General features: G+C 34.3%; 1 protein-coding gene across 6 annotated transcripts in view; it reads left to right on the forward strand.

Moving 5' to 3' along the window:
- The window catches only part of CEP128 (centrosomal protein 128), a 125,506-nt gene that overhangs the window by 20,670 nt on the left and 87,136 nt on the right, over positions 1–17,700 (forward strand). For all 6 annotated transcript variants that reach the window (XM_068683035.1, XM_068683040.1, XM_068683039.1 and 3 more), the window contains exons 9-12: positions 6,426–6,512; positions 7,965–8,039; positions 9,246–9,378; positions 11,051–11,211. In XM_068683035.1, the coding sequence (XP_068539136.1) occupies positions 6,426–6,512; positions 7,965–8,039; positions 9,246–9,378; positions 11,051–11,211 (456 nt within the window). The remainder of the gene's footprint in view (positions 1–6,425; positions 6,513–7,964; positions 8,040–9,245; positions 9,379–11,050; positions 11,212–17,700) is intronic.

Below are 17,700 nucleotides of genomic sequence, written 5' to 3' on the forward strand. Positions count from 1 at the left end.
AACAACAACAAAAATTCCTTGTAAGAAATGTTAGATTTTTGTGTGTAATATATGTTGTCATTTTACCTTTTTCTTACTTATTACCCATTACTTAACAGTAGCATTTACCACAAAGATTGCTTGATAGACAAGTTTCAAGACCAGAGGTTCTCAGAGAATCCAGTGTAGAAATTTACTTATTTCTTGACTGCTTTACACTGTGCATTTGTTAGACTTCATTGTACATTAAGAACAGCAACTTAACACAATAGATGTTGCTGATTTTCTCTCTTATTGTGACATTTGTCATTTGATACTTCTTTGAAACTCAGCTATTGCAGATGCTTTTCTCAACTTTGCAAGTCTCATTAGTGCATTCCTTTGACCTCTCACAGGATGTACAGAATATCGAGGACCAGCTACTTAATAATGTAGATCTCTTCACTTTTTTTTTTGCATTAATATGACTCTGTACTCACTCAGATTCCTAGGGGGACATTGTAGGTGAAAATATTCTTAATAAACACAATCCACACAGGGAGAGGCTTGCTTCCTAGCTTCTTCTGCAGCTTGACCTTTTGAGCAGCTGTACCTCTTCTGCCTTCCATTTGGCCTGAATTATCAGGAGTATTAGAACCAAGCAGCCAAGGTGCTTTCCAAATAAGTGAGGAATGTTCTTCACTAATGAAACATGAATGCATTTAGGGATAAAACATGGAACCCAAGCCAGTAAACTCAATAGTAAAGATCTGTTCTGGTCCACTGGAAGAAGGCTTGGAGATGGTGGTAACAATTTAGGTTTCATTGTCCTAACATTTTTATTGGTGTTCATCTTCAATAATAACACTAACCTGGATAGTGGTGGTCTTGGAATGTTTTTGGTCCCCACTCATAACGGTGCATGTATTCAGCCATGTAAATGTGTGAGCAGTTGCTTGAGAACTGAATGTTGTTAATCACTATATTGTTAGAAACAGTTTAATAGGATTGAACTCGCATTGTTGTGTGTACTTTTGCATATACCCTAGTGAGAATAAAGCAAATAGCTAAATATTTTACTGAAGTTATTTGTGTGAAGCATGTCTCTACATCATTGTAAAAAGGAGGTTTTTACCTTGTTACTCTGTTTCTTGCCCTTTGTACTTTGAATTACGAGTTAGATGGACTGTTAACTCTGTCAGTGGCCTCAGTCTTGTGGTGACCATTGCGTGGATTTAATGCTCTATTAAAGTCTCTTTCTGTCCTTTTTTATTTCTCCAAGATTCTTCCCAAGTAACATTACTGGAAGGAGGATAGGGTTTGGACTGAGTTCTGAAATCCTGTCATTCAATATGGCCTGGATAATTTACAAAGAAATGCTATTTAAAGCATTTGTGGCTATTTAATGAAACATTTTTTTTTCATTAGCTTTCCTGTTATTACATTTCAAACCCAACAAAATCAAATTTAAGTTTTGGATTTGATCAGCAGTTGTTTTAATTAAGAAATCTTGTGATACTTAAGAGTCCTTATCTCTAGGGAAAGTGCAGTGTCCATAACTGACCACTACTTGTCAGTATTTTACCACCTTAAGAGTCATCTTCCTAAATCTCAGTTATTTAATTATATATTCTCAGGATGTAACTGAACATGATGATACATGTGTTTCTTTTTCTCTTTGTCTGATTTGTCTTTGATTTTCTCTTGATGTGCAAACTTTTAAATTTTATTTCATTATCATCATCATCATGGTCTGATCATTAACCAAGATGATATCTGGTTATAAACTGACTATAAAGAAAGCTTGGCATATAATTTTTGCATCTTTAGTATCTAAATCTGTGTTTTTTTGAATCTGCATTCAATATGTGCTGTGTGTAGGCAGATGCAAATTTTCCACTGCATTTTTGTATCTTGAGTTGATGTGTATTCTAGGTGTGCTTAAATGCTATTTATAAAGAAAATCTTAAATTAGTGCAAGTCATGCATCTTAACTTTCTTCTATGTTTCCCTGATAGAAACTCTTCTGTTTTGAAAGGAGAACAAATATGTTCATCTTGTCAGTACCACTGAGATGTATACATGGATCACTTAAACAAAATACATTTGTTGTCTAAATTAAGATTACTTTGAGATTCTTCAGTGCTTTGTTTTGAATATAAAGATACCATCCACTTTGTACTGTTTGTTTGCATATATGCTTCCATTTTCTAAAACAAATATAATTCTTAAAAAAGCAGCCTTTAAACAGCTTTTATATGCAAAGAGTGTCCTGGATGGCTTCAATAATTCCTATGCTCGTCTTTCTGGATTTTGGTAAAATGAGGTAGTGTTCGTGCTTTGCTCACTTTAGCTGAACAGTATCATATTTATAAAACATTTTTGAACACACTGGCTGTATTAAGGCAGTGACTATGAGTATGTCTTAAGCTAATAACTTATTCATTTCCTAGTGCAACTGGATACTTAGATCTCTTTGCCTCTCACTGCACGTACTTACTGTGAAGTGCAAGATGCTGGCAAACTTTAAACAGAGGGTGGGGTAGACTGGTCAAAAATGTTATTGAAAAATTCTCTTTTTGCATGACCTTCTCTGTGATCCTTTTAGACAAACATAAACTTGATCTGTGCTCTGAGACATCTGGATGTTTTAATGCAGCATTGATGCTTGCCTCTTGACTCTGTGTTATGCCAACTATGGCTAGTGGGTTTTGTTTTAATTGTAGTTTGTCTGGCTTGCAACTCTGCATTAGAACACAAGCAGGTTTCGTACATATGTCACTGAATATTCTAGGCAGTCTGTCTTTAAATGCAGTGCATTTAAGGAAGCAGTAACATGGACTGCTAATGTGGCAGGTTAGAGAAAAAAATCAGATTAGGATGAGGTACATTTTTGTTTTATTTTAAATGGCTCAAGGTTGATCTTTTTGCATATTTCAGTTAGTATCAATCATTTTCAATGATCAATCTCACTTTGAAAAAGATTTCAATTTGTGGTCTGTGCACTACCTTCAAATCTATTTTTATGTGAACAACAAAAAGCTAAGAAGTTAGTAGGCTTAAATATCAGTAAAAGTTATTTCTGTATGTTGCAAATGATTGAGAACTTTTGTTACAGAGGCCTCTGCACAGTTTTCTCCGTATATAAGAGGAAAAGTTCTACAGAATAGGGAATAAATGATTTTCTTATTAAAATTAGGAAGTTTGATGAGGTAAAGTGAGCTGGGGTACACCATGTATATTGATATTCTGATTCTATTTTGTGCTAGTAAAGTCTGTAAAAACACCTTAAGAATTGCTTCCCTGGGTCAAATCATAAGTCTGTCTAGCCTGTCAGAGATGATAGTCTGTTTCTAACTGTCTGAGCAGGACGTAGAATATCTAGCTGGCCCATCCTGAAATCACACTATGAAGATGTCTCCATGTGCATGTTCTCTGCTTTCTTGTGGCCTCCAACCTGCCTGCTGCCTCCAGGGCTTCACCAAGCTACACAAACTCCTTGTCAGCCATCTGCTAGGCAGCCTGGATATTAGTGTCTTCAAGAAGAGGATCTTGATGGGAGAATCTACAGGACTGTAGACCAGTTTCCATTCTTTGGTGCTTCAGTGTTTCCAGGTAGAGGTCCCCCGAGCCATGCCTGCCTGCTTTTTGGAAGCCATCAGTCAGGAGTGTATTGGAATGGGATGCTGAGTACAGCAGTTCCTAGTTCCCATTTTTGACCCTTTGACTCCCCCAGTCTATGGAAATAACAAATGAAATAAGATCAGTTGACTCTTTACGTGGCATTTTTATTTTTATTTTACCCTTCCTTTCCCAATAGAATCCTTTCACAGACAAATCTTTAATGGAGAAAAAGAAGAGTGACAAAAGCCAGTTAATAATTATTTAAAAGGGAACACAACAAGGAGGGCAAACTTAAACTTTTACCTATGTAATTTCTGAACTATTATTAAGATCTACTGCTTGTCCAGTTCCAGATGACTAAATATTTGTTTCTTAATGACATATTGATTGCTTAACTGATGGCCTATCTAGCACCTAGTGGAAAAACTTGTATTTCACAGTTGAAGCAGTACGTTTGATATATTTAATGTTATTGTAAAACCACATTCTTTTTATAGTATTTTAACTGATATATGAGCTGTTTTATTAATGAAATTGTTATGGGCTTTTAAAACTATATACAGAAAATAGAAGTGAATGTCATTTGCTTAGTGTCCATGATATGAAAGACTGCCTTTTTATTTGATGTTATTTATACTTAATAGTCTAAATATCATTCAGTGATCCTGGTAGGTTGAAACGACATTGATTTCTGTGGTTTATTCAATGAATTTGGATGTACTGCTGGTAGTGAGACAAACTTTTTGCCTTCAGTAGGGACATCTTTGAAAGTTTTCCTAGTGTTTCTAATTCGAACTCAGTTAAAGCTTAATTTTCCTTAAACTGAATTTAAATTTCTTTATGCTGACTTCCATAACAAAATCTGCATATGATAATATATATATATATATATATATATGTATATTTTATAATTAATTACTAATTCAGTACCAAAAATAAGGTTGGCATACAGTTGACTTTTTATAACAAAGCTTCTAATTCTGCTGAAAAATGAAGCTGAATTGCAGTTAGTGTATATATACATCCCTAGTAGAGCGAACTAGTACCTCTAGTTACTTAAAACAATGATTTTGTGTGCAGTAATGACATTAGCTGAAGTGTTGATCTTGGGTTTGTTTGTTTTTTACCCCTATAGCTTAGCTTTTTTTTTTTTTTTTTGGGGGGGGGGGTTCTTCATAGAGTCTTTTTGAGTGAAATGGGTGCATCCAGTTTGCGTGCAGTGTTGAGTTATATAGGTTAACTGATAAGAGATTTTGAATCTGTACTGAGTAGTTAGAGAAATACCTTAAATATGTTACAGTCTTGCAGTATCTGATTATGAATCAGTAAGACGAAAGCCTAATTCTTTATGTAGCATAATATTTTCAGTGGCATAGTTATAATAAATAGCTTCCACAATCTCAGTTTCTAGTATAAACTGTTCAGGCAGGAGAGGAAGCCAAAATATACTGAAACCCTTATGTTTTATGAGATGAGGATATAAGGCTGTATAGACATCCATTTATTTTTCTCCACAAAGTTACTTATAAAAGCAAAACTTCTACAGTTGAATTTTTGATCAAGTGAAAACCTTCCTTAGTTTTCAGTGAAGAGAAAATGTTAAAAAATTGAATGATATTGTACTAATGACAGGGAAGAGTTTCAGAGGTATCTGTTTAAGGATATACTCGTATAAAATGAAAACAAAATGCTGCTCAGAAAGAACAGACTGGAAAAAAGGCATTTCGTTCTGGACAGGCTATGTGTTTTTGTTGTTTGGTTGCAGTTTCACCAAGTAATGGTGGAAAGGCCAGGTGTACTTATGCTATGTGATACTGGATGAAAATCAAAGGTCTGAAGATCTCTAATGAAAGTGTGAATGAAATGCTAGTGTGAAAACTGCTTGGTGATGTTGACAGCAAAGAAATGTTTGACACAATTTCTCAAATTCAGAGCAAATTATGTCAGCATAGCTAGTGATGTCGTCTTGTGTTTCTACCTGGTATGAATGATAAGCCAATGGCATCGTTATGGCTTGGGATGCCCAAGCTTGGGTTATTTAGGTTGCAAATCTCATGTGTCATTAATATCTTTGATATCTGCTGCATTCCTTTTCAAGTTATGGTATATGCTCAGCAAAAAATGTTGGTTTAAAGAAGGAAGAGGTTTCAAAATTGGTGTTCAAGGCAACTGTATGAGATGCTTTAGAAAATGTATATAGCTAGTTTTAGACTCTTCAGTCAGAAAGGGACAGGAAAAGTCCCTGTGGTTGGTTGGTTTATTTATTTATTTTTGAAGTAAGGCATGACAGTGGCAGTAGCTTTAGATCAGGAATGTTTCAGTTAATCCTGTCTTAACAATGCACATCTAAGCATTTGTCAAGATTCAGATAAAATTAACTTCCTTTTTTTGGCTTCTAACACAACTTTATAGTAGTGTTTTCCTTACTGCAGTATGTTGTATTACATGTGACTGCATATTTTATGTTAGAGAATATATTCTCCTTATCTGAGATGTTCACAGTTTATCTGTAGGGATTCTCTTCAGCTTCTCAGTCCTTCATCTCACAATGTTTAGGGTCAGTCTTGAGCATCTGTGAATCTATACATCGGAAGGATGTTAATGCTAATTTTGACTTTGTATTTGGCCCAGTTCTGTGCATGGGTGTGTTTATGCATGGACTTATATTTATCTTTTCATAACAATGTACATTGGCTTCACCTAGAAATATTAGACAAAGTCAGAAAGCACTTGTCTAGATCTCTTCTTATACGTGTGAGTAGATTGTTTTCTTTTAACATACTTATAAGGAAGACTTCTGTAACTTCTGTAATGAAGTTCACATTATATTTTTCACTTTAAAGGCTTTAAAGAAAAGAGATGCTAAAGCAGCTGAAACAGAAGAGCTCATGAAAAGTAAACTCGAGAAATATGAAAGTGAAAAGAAACGAGTAAGTCTTAATTTTATTTTTTTTATTTAAATGTATGTTATATGTTGTAGTATATGCTGTAGTATATGTAGTTTTCAGAGAAAGCAGCGGGATAGAACTTTCATCTTTAAGATGACTTGGTGGTTTTTGTTGTATCAGTCACACAGTGAATGCAACTATATTGAACTTGTCTTTCCTACAAAGCTTTTTAGTTACATTGTGTTTCTTCTAAAAAGTACTCCATCCTGCCAGATAAATAAATTTATAACTTGTAGATTATCCTTGATTTCTTTTTTGATTTGTTGTTGAAAAGACGAACAGATGCAGTTTGCTGTCATGTATTTACGGCAGCTCAAAGGTACAGCTTTTCTTCGTCCCAGCAGTTAATGCATGTTTTGTTATTTTGAAACCTGGTGAATATTAAGTGCTCTTTTTACTGACCTATCTGTTGACATATTGCTTTCATCCTGTTTGTAGGAAACAAAATTCATTATATTTCTGTCCCTGCAGATTGCTAGTGCAATGTTGCACTTTTGCTGGCTTTTTTTGTCCACTTAGCTTAACCTTTTTGTCAATGCTTCCAAAGTCTATGCTAAAGCTTTTATTCTAAACAATCTATGTATTGTTACCCTCTTCATTCCATTACTTCTAGTCCTATTTATTTTGCCTGTTTGCCAGCCTCTTAGTAATCACAAAAAGGATGTTATCTCTGCAATAACAATTTCCGCTTTCAAAACTATTTTTATTTCTATGTGCATCTTTGCAATCTTTGAGCTATTTGTGGCAGAACTCACAAAATATTTCATAACTTTTTTTGTTTTTGGAAATGGTAATCAGTTTGACTACTTCTGTTTACATGCTTTTAAACTCCCTTGATATTATATTTTGGGGAAAATTCTAATTGTCTGAAAGTCCTGACACGTCAATTTTTCAGTCATCTTGTTTCCAGAATAATTGTAATATCTTTTTGCACAACATGGAGAAACAATTTACTACTTACCACTTGTACCAATAAGTGTCAACTTTAACATTTTTATGAATGAACTGTGTAACAAAGGCTTCAAATGTGAACTCATTCTCAATTTTTATCTGAATTTGAATGCATGGCACAAACCTTGGAACAATTTTTAAAAGTTTATTTTATTTTTTTAACCTAGTAAAAAGTTGCTTTCATGCTTTTTTGTTTTGTTTTGAATATATACACCACTTTATCTTCACGTGTTATAGAAAAGTATATAAAAATTATAGACTAAGTTACATTTTCATCGTCTAATTTAAATAAATATAGCAGAGATTCAGTACAAGTGAAAGCTTGCTTTAGAGTTTTGGATAAATTGAAATATGGTGAATATTATATCTTAATTTAAGTAGCTGCTTACACTGATTAATTTGCACCAGAAGTAACTAGGTAAGGTATATTTTTTTCTATTGATGCATACTTCAATTTTCTTCATAATTTTTCTGTAATGAAAGCTTGAGCAAGAATTGGAGCAGTCCCGGAAAAAGTTGAATCATTCAGAAGGCAGTAGAGAAGCTCTTTTGCATCAGGTAACTGCTTTGGGGTGGTGGAAATCCTAAAGCTTTTGTATTTGCCTATGTCATAGTCTTTTTGATTAATCTTCCTTTCTCATATTTTGATAACATTGCTTTGGGAAGGAGATACAGAGAAAAAGGTTTGAGTCTAAAAGAGACTGAGACTGATTGCTCTTGATACTTTTTCTCTTTTCCAAACTTTCTTGCATATATGCTCATGTATTAATAAGAACAGTAGTAGCAGTTATGGTACTTCTTACATACATAAACACATTATTTGTAACTACCCTTCAGAGTATTCTTAAAAACAACTTCTGTATTAGTAATTATTGTACAAATTGCATAACTTCAGATAAACCAGTGACATAGATGTATTGTGTGCATATGAGGGGGAGACAAACATTGGGAAAGCAATCAAAAATGTATTCTAAACAATACCTACTAATGCACATATGGCTGAATTTAGAAGATGAAGGAACCTGGATTATAGCATTAGAAAAATGTCCTTTTTCCTAAATGTATCTAGCCCGTCCTTCTTTCAGAGGAGCTGAAGAAGAATACATGTATTGAGATAGGTAGGGAAGGAACAATTTGTACTTATCTGTTAGAAATAGTTGTTTCACTTGTGCATTTAGAAAAAAATTGAGATGGCTATATTACTGTTTTGAATTTAACTCATTGTGCATGACATACATATTGTAACACATATGGGTAATACTAGTTATTTTCCTTCAATTCATGCTAAATCATGTCTGTTTCCTTTATTTCCCATATGCAATGTCATTGTTGCAAGCATTAGACTATATATAATAAAAAATAAATATGTAACCCCCTGTATGTTTCTTGAGAATATCAATAATGTATATTTAATGAGCAGAATTTACATAAAGTATATTACTTTTTATATAGATATCTTCACTAACAGTGTAGAAAGTCAACTGAAACACATAAAATGGTATTACTTTTTTCTAAAGAAATTGATGCTCAGCCATGATCAACCTAAAAGACTAAAATCATTCCTTTTGATTTGAATAAACACTTTCTGGCCAATAACTAGGAACTACGTCATTTGTCTATCGTTTACCATCTGCAGCACTCTTGAAATTTCTAAATATTGCTTGTACAGTCCCTTTTTTTCTTTTACAATTTAATAAAAATATCTTATTTACTCCTTCACTCTTATTTTTTGTTAAACATTTGATACTTCTACACGTGTTTCAGATTGAAGATCTTCGTTCGCAACTTTTGAGAGCAGAAGAAGATCGTGTAGAGTTGCAACACCAAATTTCACGTGTTGCTATGCACCGCCAGAGCTCCCAGGATGTGCAAGAAGATGAAAGGAGGATTAGAACAGGTACAGCTCTCAAATTTTGCACTAGATGCCTACAAATTAGTTGACCTGGACCTTAATTCTGTCATCGAAGTTCCAGTTCCTTTACTGTTTCAACTAAAACAGCTGATGAAGTTCTCAGCTTTAAGTTAATAAGTACTGGTGACTGAGTATTTAACAAATAAATATAAATGACAGTTAAAATTTAGGATGAAATACCTTGATTTCTGTGGTTAAAACAAATGAAGTGTATTACAGAAAATTAAAGGAAAGTGGATGGTATGTTTACACTATTTCTAGTTCTATTTATATATTTACACTATTCTTCTGAAATTGTACTTTTCAGTCCATTTGCAGTTTAAATCCTGTCATCTTGAAAATCATAACAAGTCCATTATGTAGCTGGTTATAGACAAGCTGCTGAACTTCTGGTAGAATTTCTAACGAGTAACAGCATATTCCGGAGTATTTATAAATACAATCTAGTATGATTCAGTCCAGGGCTTCTAATTGCAGTTTGAGAATTTTGGAGATGGAGCCATGATACTTAGAAGAAAAATTCATTTAAAAATTTCAACATGTAGTTGTGAATTAATTTATAGCTTTAGTGAGGACTATATTATTAGATATCTATCTGTATTTAAACTTTTCAAAATGTAATCAAAATGCATTGGAGAATGTCTTTTTTTGTCTTTCTCCTCATTAACAAGGAAATGGAGTCAGTATTCCTCTATTATCTTGAGTAGCACTAGTACAGTGTCTTAGTGGTTTAATTGTTTAATTGGTTTGGTTAATGACTTCAGCTATTGAATTATCTTGATGATTAAAACAGGACTTTGACTCCCTTTTTTAACAAATCTCATACAGAGTCCTGGAAAATGGTATGTGGCTTATGTTCAGAGTTTTAATACAGGATAGTCATTTTAATAGCTTCTGTTCAGTCACTTGGATGTTAGTGTATCTGCTTAAAAGGAAATTTATTTGTAACCGTTTTTCTTGTTTAGCTTGTCTTGAAAGCATATTTTATTTTTCCATTTGTTTTGTAAGAAGTCCTGTGTAAAAGCAAGAAAAAATATGTACTTGGAGTTATTAAGAGACACACACACAAGAAATGAAAATTAAAGCAATTGTTTTTCCTTACTGCATTATTTCTCGTTCTTCAAAGATGCATGCAAAGAATACAGACTGATTTATTTTTTTTTTGGCCTCCTTTAGCCATAAACAACTACTAACCTTTGAATTTCTGGCTGAGGATATTTACAGCTTATTCTCATCAGGAATGTCTTTTGTAGTATTGAAACATATAATTCACAGATAGTAACACCTCCTGACTTGGAAGTCACACTGATGGGATAAAATCTTGGCCTTGAAATTTGTGGAAAATTTTCATTTGCACCTGAACTTCCCCAGTAGTTTCTTCCTTTTTTTTTTTTTTCTCCAGTAAAAGGCAGGGGGGATATGGGAGGAAACCCTAAAATAACTGGATAATAATAAGCCCCAAAAATACTGTCTTATTCAGTGGAAGGTTATGATATAACTATAGCCATTTTTCACACTTACTTCAAATAAAATCAATAGCTGTATAATAGTCGCATGTAAAGAAGAAAATTGCCAAAAGAGAAATGAGTGAAAAAAGTAATTTTCCACAAGTCCGTATTTCTGCTGGGCATATTGTTCTGTTCCTACTGTTTTATAGTTGCTGAAAGATACGAGAAAGAAAAGCAAGAACTGGAGAAATATATTTTGGAGCTTAAAGCAAAGCTGAATCATAATGCAGTAATGTCAGAGGTGGAAGAGTTAAAGAAATGCATAGAACGTAAGGACAAGGAGAAGGCACAGCTTGTAACACACATAGAGGTAAGTTTTCTTTGTAAGTTGTTTCCCATATCTTTAAGATATGTGATATACCAGATTAGGGAGCAACCTTTAAAATTGAGTGACTGTCATGCTCTATTGAGTTTATTCTATGAATAACATTGAAAGGTGATCTGAGCTTGCAGAATTTTTTTTCTCCCATCTCTTTAATAAACCAAAGAAATAAAGTATTTACTGTTGCCCCTGAATTCATGTATTGTATTATTTTATTATTTGTTTGTATTGTTTGTCATTTTATGATGTCCAAATAAAAGGTGATCTGATTTTGTCATCAGTTGCCATTAATAGTGGTTTGTGGAATTAGTTTTATAAGTTAGTTTTTATTTGCTTAGCCCCCATTCTATCAATAGTAATTTCAAACAAACTGGAATTCCTTGTTCTATGAAATGTTGAAGTACAGTAACAAAAACAGTTTGTAACTTCTATTTTTTCACTATTAGATGTGATGCAATGATAGTAATAATTATTAGCATACTTATTTATGGCAAACACATGCAATGTTGGGGGTGGTTAGATACTGGAACAGGTTGTCCAGAGGGGTTGTGGGTACCCCCTCCCTGGAAGTGTTCAAGGCCAGGTTGAGTGGGGACTTTTGCAACCTGATTTAGTGGAAGGTATCCTTTCACATGTCAGGGGGGTTGGAATTAGATGATCTTTAAAGGTCCCTTCCAACTGAAACCATTCTGTGACTCTGATTTGATACAGTCCACCACAATGTCCTTTCCTCTAAGTTGTAGGGACATGGATATGATGGATGGACCATTTGCTGGACAAGGAATTGGCTAGATGACCACATCCAAAGAATTGTGGTCAACGTGTCCATGTTGGAGACCAGTGATGAGTGATGTCCCTCAAGGGTCTGCGTTGGGACCAGGCTCGAGAGATGGGCCCTTGTGAGACTCATGCACTTCAACAAGGCCAAGTGCATGGTCCTGTAACTTGGTTGAGGCAATCCTAAGCACAGATACAGCCTGGGTGATAAATGAATTTAAAACAGTCCTACAGAAGACTTGGGGGTACTGGTGGATGAGCTGACAATGTGTGTTTGAAGCCTAGAAATCATATATATCCTGGGCTGCATCAAGTGTGATCAGCAAGTTTAGGGAGGTAGTTTTCCTCCTCTGCTCTGCAGTCATGAAACCCCATATGGAGTACTGCATACAGCTCTTAGGCCTCCAACACACGAGAGACACGGACTTGTTGCAGCGAGACCAGAGGAGGGCCACAAAAATGATCAGAGGGCTGGAGCACATCTTCTATGTGAAGAGAAGCTAAGAGTTAGAGTTGTTTAGTCTAGAGAAGAGAAAGTTCTATGGAAACCTTATTGCAGCCTTCCAATACATAAAGGGGAACTACTCTTTCAAGATGGGGAGAGTCTCTTTATCAGGATGTGTAGTGATAGAACAAGGGTTAATGATTTTAAAGAAAGAGGGTAGATTTTGATTAGACATTAGGAAGAAATTCTTTACTGTGAGGATGGTTAGATACCTGGAACAGGTTGTCCAGGATGGATGCTCCTCAAGGGGAATGTTCAAGGTCAGGTTGAATAAGAATTTGAACAACCTGATCTAGTGGAAGGTGTCCCTGCCTAGGGATGAGTACAGGGGTGTTTAAGCTAGGTGATCTTTAAAGGTCCCCTTTCAACCCAAATGGCTCTCTTGTTCTTTGTACAAAGAATAACAGTGTCTATGTCACTGGAATTTCAGTTGGGAGACTTTTAAATTAAACGTTAATTAAGATGTAAGAGGTGGCAGCCTTTTTAAGACAGGACATTTCTGTGGTTTTGCTTCCTGTCTAGATTAGTTATTGTAGTGAAATCCCTTAACAGATGTGTTTCAGAACCCAATGAGGGATTTCATTAGTTGACCACATAAGGTTTGTTGTATTGAGGTATTTAGTAACCCAGAGGTTTTGTATTTTGTGTATATTTTTCTAATGAAGGTACTGCTCTTTGAAATAACATTGTATCACTTTGGAAATTCAAAAGTGATGAGCTACTTTTGTGTGTTATCATAGATTTACAGGCCTACACTGTTCAGTTTACTTTTGGCTGGTTTTCCACCGTTCTGTTGTCAACTTTTGTGCTAATTTAAATCAAATACCTCAAGTTGTGTTTGGAAAAAAAATTTAGTCTCAAAATAAGTTCTTACATACTTTATGTAAGTTGGCTGTTAAAAAGGCTTTCAGAAGATCTAGGCTGCCCTCAAGAGAAAACAGCAATCAGAATGCATTTCTGATGCCCCTTAGCATTTATGTTCTGGCTGACCAATATATCTCTAGACTAATGTGAAGCATGCTGTTTTTTTTTTTTTAATTTGATTTTTATATTTTTTTTTTAATTTGTTTTTGTTTTTATTTTTATTTTTTAATTTTTGTATGGTCTGAGAAATTCCAGTTACTTGGGTGGGGGGAGTTAGTAGGATACAAAAAACCGGAAAAACATCTTTTAACTTCTGTTTATAAAACATGCTTTTTTAAGGGTCCGAATGATGTTCTAATACTAATTTCCTGCTCTGTGAAAATACTGATGGAAGAGGGCTAGCCAGGGTCATTGTCATTGCTGCAAGTTAGAAATCTGACTTCCCTGATTATCTCAACAGAAAATACTTTGTACTTCTTATCTGCTTCCCACTGCCATTCTCCTACAGAGGCAGCAACAGGAAAATAGCTAGTTTTTTTTCTTTTAATGAAACATCAAGGAATACAAGGATGTGAATTTCTAAACTTATGTACTAACAAAACATTTTGTCAAGTCCGTTCTAACAGCTGCTCCTATCAGATAGTTACTTCCAACTGGGAATCAGACTAGTCATGTTTGAATTGAGTGTAACTTATCTTTGGTTAGTGGGGAGGATGTGACTCTGGTGTACATGTGATATTAGAAATTTCTTTTGATTTATTAAAATGTCATTGTTTTAAAGAATTTGAGTTGTGCTGTACACTTAGTCCTTGTCACCATAAAATCAGAATATGATATAAAATGGACTGGATGAGAAAGCTTAAGAATGTGATCATAATCTCATGTTTAGAAGTGAGTTCAATCTTTAGTTTTTTAAATTTAATAGAGAAAATTTTAATTTCAATTATCATAGTGTACCTGAGGATGCTTCTGTAAGAACTTGGAAATGTATGTCATTATTTTAAACATATTTTTCTATGTGGAACTAACAGAGAAATTGGTCTAACTTGACAATTATAGATAAGAAGTAAACAGTGTATGAAAATTGTAAAGATACAATAAGCCAGTTTATCCATAAGCTTATATGGACTCTTTATGCTTGTGAAATAATGATTTACTGAAGATTTCTCTAATTCTAATTAGATTCTAATTAGGTCAATGGGGTCTTACAGTATTGTCCAGTAGAGTGTAACAGCAGGCAGTCAGTTTGTTAAAAATATTTCAAATTTTCTGAGGGAGAGATTTGTTTAATTAGACATAAATAATAGAAATCTTCTAATCTTTTAAAGGTTGATTTAAATTCTTAGCCTTATTAAAATTTATTTTATGGCTTTTCTTTCACTGAAGATGACACTATTAGCCAGTTATTTTAATTTTACAGGTCAACTAAGATACCTGAAACCAATAACCATAACCCACTTTTATAAACTTAAACAGAAATTCTCACAAATTATGACAAATCCATATCTTTGGCATAGACTAGCCTGTATTGCTATATCAAATGTTTTTTAAACTTTGAAGTAGTGCTACAAAAACTTTATTAAAAGTGACTAGCATATGTACTTTTAAAAATCTATTCAAAATCACAAATCAACCTAAAAATTTAAGATGTTTCAGCTGTATCTTTATATAGACTATTAGCGATCAAGAACCAGTAGCAGTTCATGCTTGGGGAATGTATGGAAAAAGTACCTCTTTAACCAGTTGATTTTGTACAATATACCTTTTACTGAAAGAATACATTTCTTGACTGATTGACCATATACATCTTTGATTTTTCAATTCATAGAACTTGTGTTTGTATAAAAGATCTAAACCTCCAGAATCAATGATTTTTCATGGTTAGATACATTATGGTTAGTAAGAGATGCAGATCAGATTGTGAAGAAATATTTGAGCACTGTATTCAGTAAAAAAAAATAAAAATAAAAAAAATGGTGAGGGAAATAATTAGGTATGATTACATAATGTTAGAAACTGGTGACTGTACTGCTGAGACCCGTTACAGAAAAAGAGAACACTACATACGGATCTACTTTAGGTGATCAACATAATTAGTGTGGTTGAGGTGAAACGTGGTTTATTGTATTATCATTATAGAATGTTTGCACATAACTCATTTAAGGCATTACCTTGGATTATGGCAAATTGTATGAAATGAATGATCCTTAATTGTATTTTCAGTGTTCATGAAAGCTTTAAGGAATGTTACACTGAGTATGTGATGTGATTTATTTTCTGTATCTAGAGTAGAATTTCTTTTGCAGTTTGTGGTGATTATTTTTAAATGAATTGTTGAAAATGCAGGTCAAAAATACAATATATGTAGTCAAGCTAGGGACTGGAAATCTGAACTGAGTAATCATGTGTTTAGAGTCTATGATGATTAGTTTACATTTTGGATAAATAACTAGTTCTAACTGGAAAATGTTGATCTTTTTCTCTGCTGCCTCCAATTTCTTGTGAAAGTTGATAGATGGGTTATGTATTTGGATGTTGGCTATATAGTAAATTAGAACTACTAAGCACAACTGTTTTACTCAGGGCAAATATTGCATCTGTCTCTGAGTTTGTTGATCACCTTTGTTCTGAATCATCTCTAGACGGAGTCTGTCAACTGAAGCGTTCGTGGTGGTTCTGCAGTCTGAGGGATGACAAAGTTTCATCAGTTTTGAAAATAATACTTGCATTCAGATCTCTAGAGCATTAACTTGCTGTATCCTCAGGATCAATTAATTAAATGTAACGAATTTTTAAGTATTCCAGGGAAATAATTCCCTTTTATAAAAATCCTCAGATATTAATGCTGGCGGGAGGTTATTTCATATTATTTTGGTGGCAAATGTGTTAACATGAATATTGTAATACTTTCACCTTGCTTCTGTAAACAGTAGAAAAATGAAAATGCAGAAATAAATTTAGTCAACTTATAAAAATTGGGACCCAGAATTGTTTCGTGTAAGGATTGAGAAGCAGCAATGTGCCCAAATCAGTTTTTTCTATAGTAAGAGCAATGCTGAAAACACTTAAAAGCAAACCAAAAACAACACGCCTGTACAGATCCTCAGAACACATTTAACAAGCAACAGTCCTAAATACCATGGGCTTCTCCTGTCAGGAGAACCTCCATACATGTTGTGGAACATGGTCATGCTTCTATTACATTCAGAGCACTGAGGTCGCCTGTTGAACAACCTTGAGCCATCAAAAATACTGGGTACTCCTTGGAATATGAGGTCTTATTCCATAAAGGCAGCATTTCTCATCTGTCTAGAAGTTTTTGTTGATCACAGAATTAGTAATTTACGTCTTGGAAGAGAAACTCAGATGTCCAAGGAATGTGTTTTGTTTTTTTTTTTTCTAGTAAGTGCAACCTCCTGATATTTGTTGTCCTTTCTCTTAGATGATCTGTCTTGTTCACTGCAGTCATAAACAAGAGAGAAAGCTGGGTGAAAAATAAATCACATCTTTATATTTCTGTCTTGTGGAAATTTTTAAAATATTTAATTTCTAAATTACCTACAAGGGTAAGATAAGGACAGGAATGTGAAAATTTGATACAGCCTATAAGGCGGCTATATCAAAACTGCCAACTTTTTATGCCCTAGTAAAAAGGCAGTCTGCGAGGCTCAGGCAGATGGCCATGCCTGGTATAACCCCTGTCACTATGTACACATGACTGTGATGCTGAGGCATTGTCGAGGCCTCAGTAACACAAGTGAAGGATATTTTCAAACATCTTCCTTTGGACATGAGCCTGCTGACTTCAAGAGCTAAACCTTCTAAACCTTATATTACTAAAGTAAAAGGTGGAAACTGAGATCTGTAATTGTAACTTCTCTAGTTCAAATAGGTCTCTGGGCATTGTAAATCTAAATCTACCCGGGAGTTATGTTAAGGTGTGGTCTGTGGTAAGGGCTGATTTTTTTTTTTCCCTCTTTTTGACCAGTTCCTTCAAATCCCGCAGCTCTGAAGGATTAATTTCTTTAGCTTCTGGATGTTGTGGTATCATAGGACAGCTTCTTTCCTACTGATAACGCAGTATTTCACCCTCAGTACAATACCACCACCAACAACAAATAAAATCCAACCTTCTAAACAAACAAAAACACAGCAAGAAAATCCTATGGTGTCACACTTGATTATAATACCAGAATGTCCTCAAAGTTTTTGAACTAGCCATTATCTGGGTTTCAGGCTGTGCTGAACGTAGTACTGCTCTGGCCACAGCTGCCATAGAATGTTCACAAAACCAGCTGTGCAAAGCAAATAGTCAAGCTCTGTGCCTTATA

Source organism: Anas acuta, chromosome 5 (genome assembly GCF_963932015.1).
Source record: "Anas acuta chromosome 5, bAnaAcu1.1, whole genome shotgun sequence".
NCBI classification, from domain to species: Eukaryota; Metazoa; Chordata; class Aves; order Anseriformes; family Anatidae; genus Anas; species Anas acuta.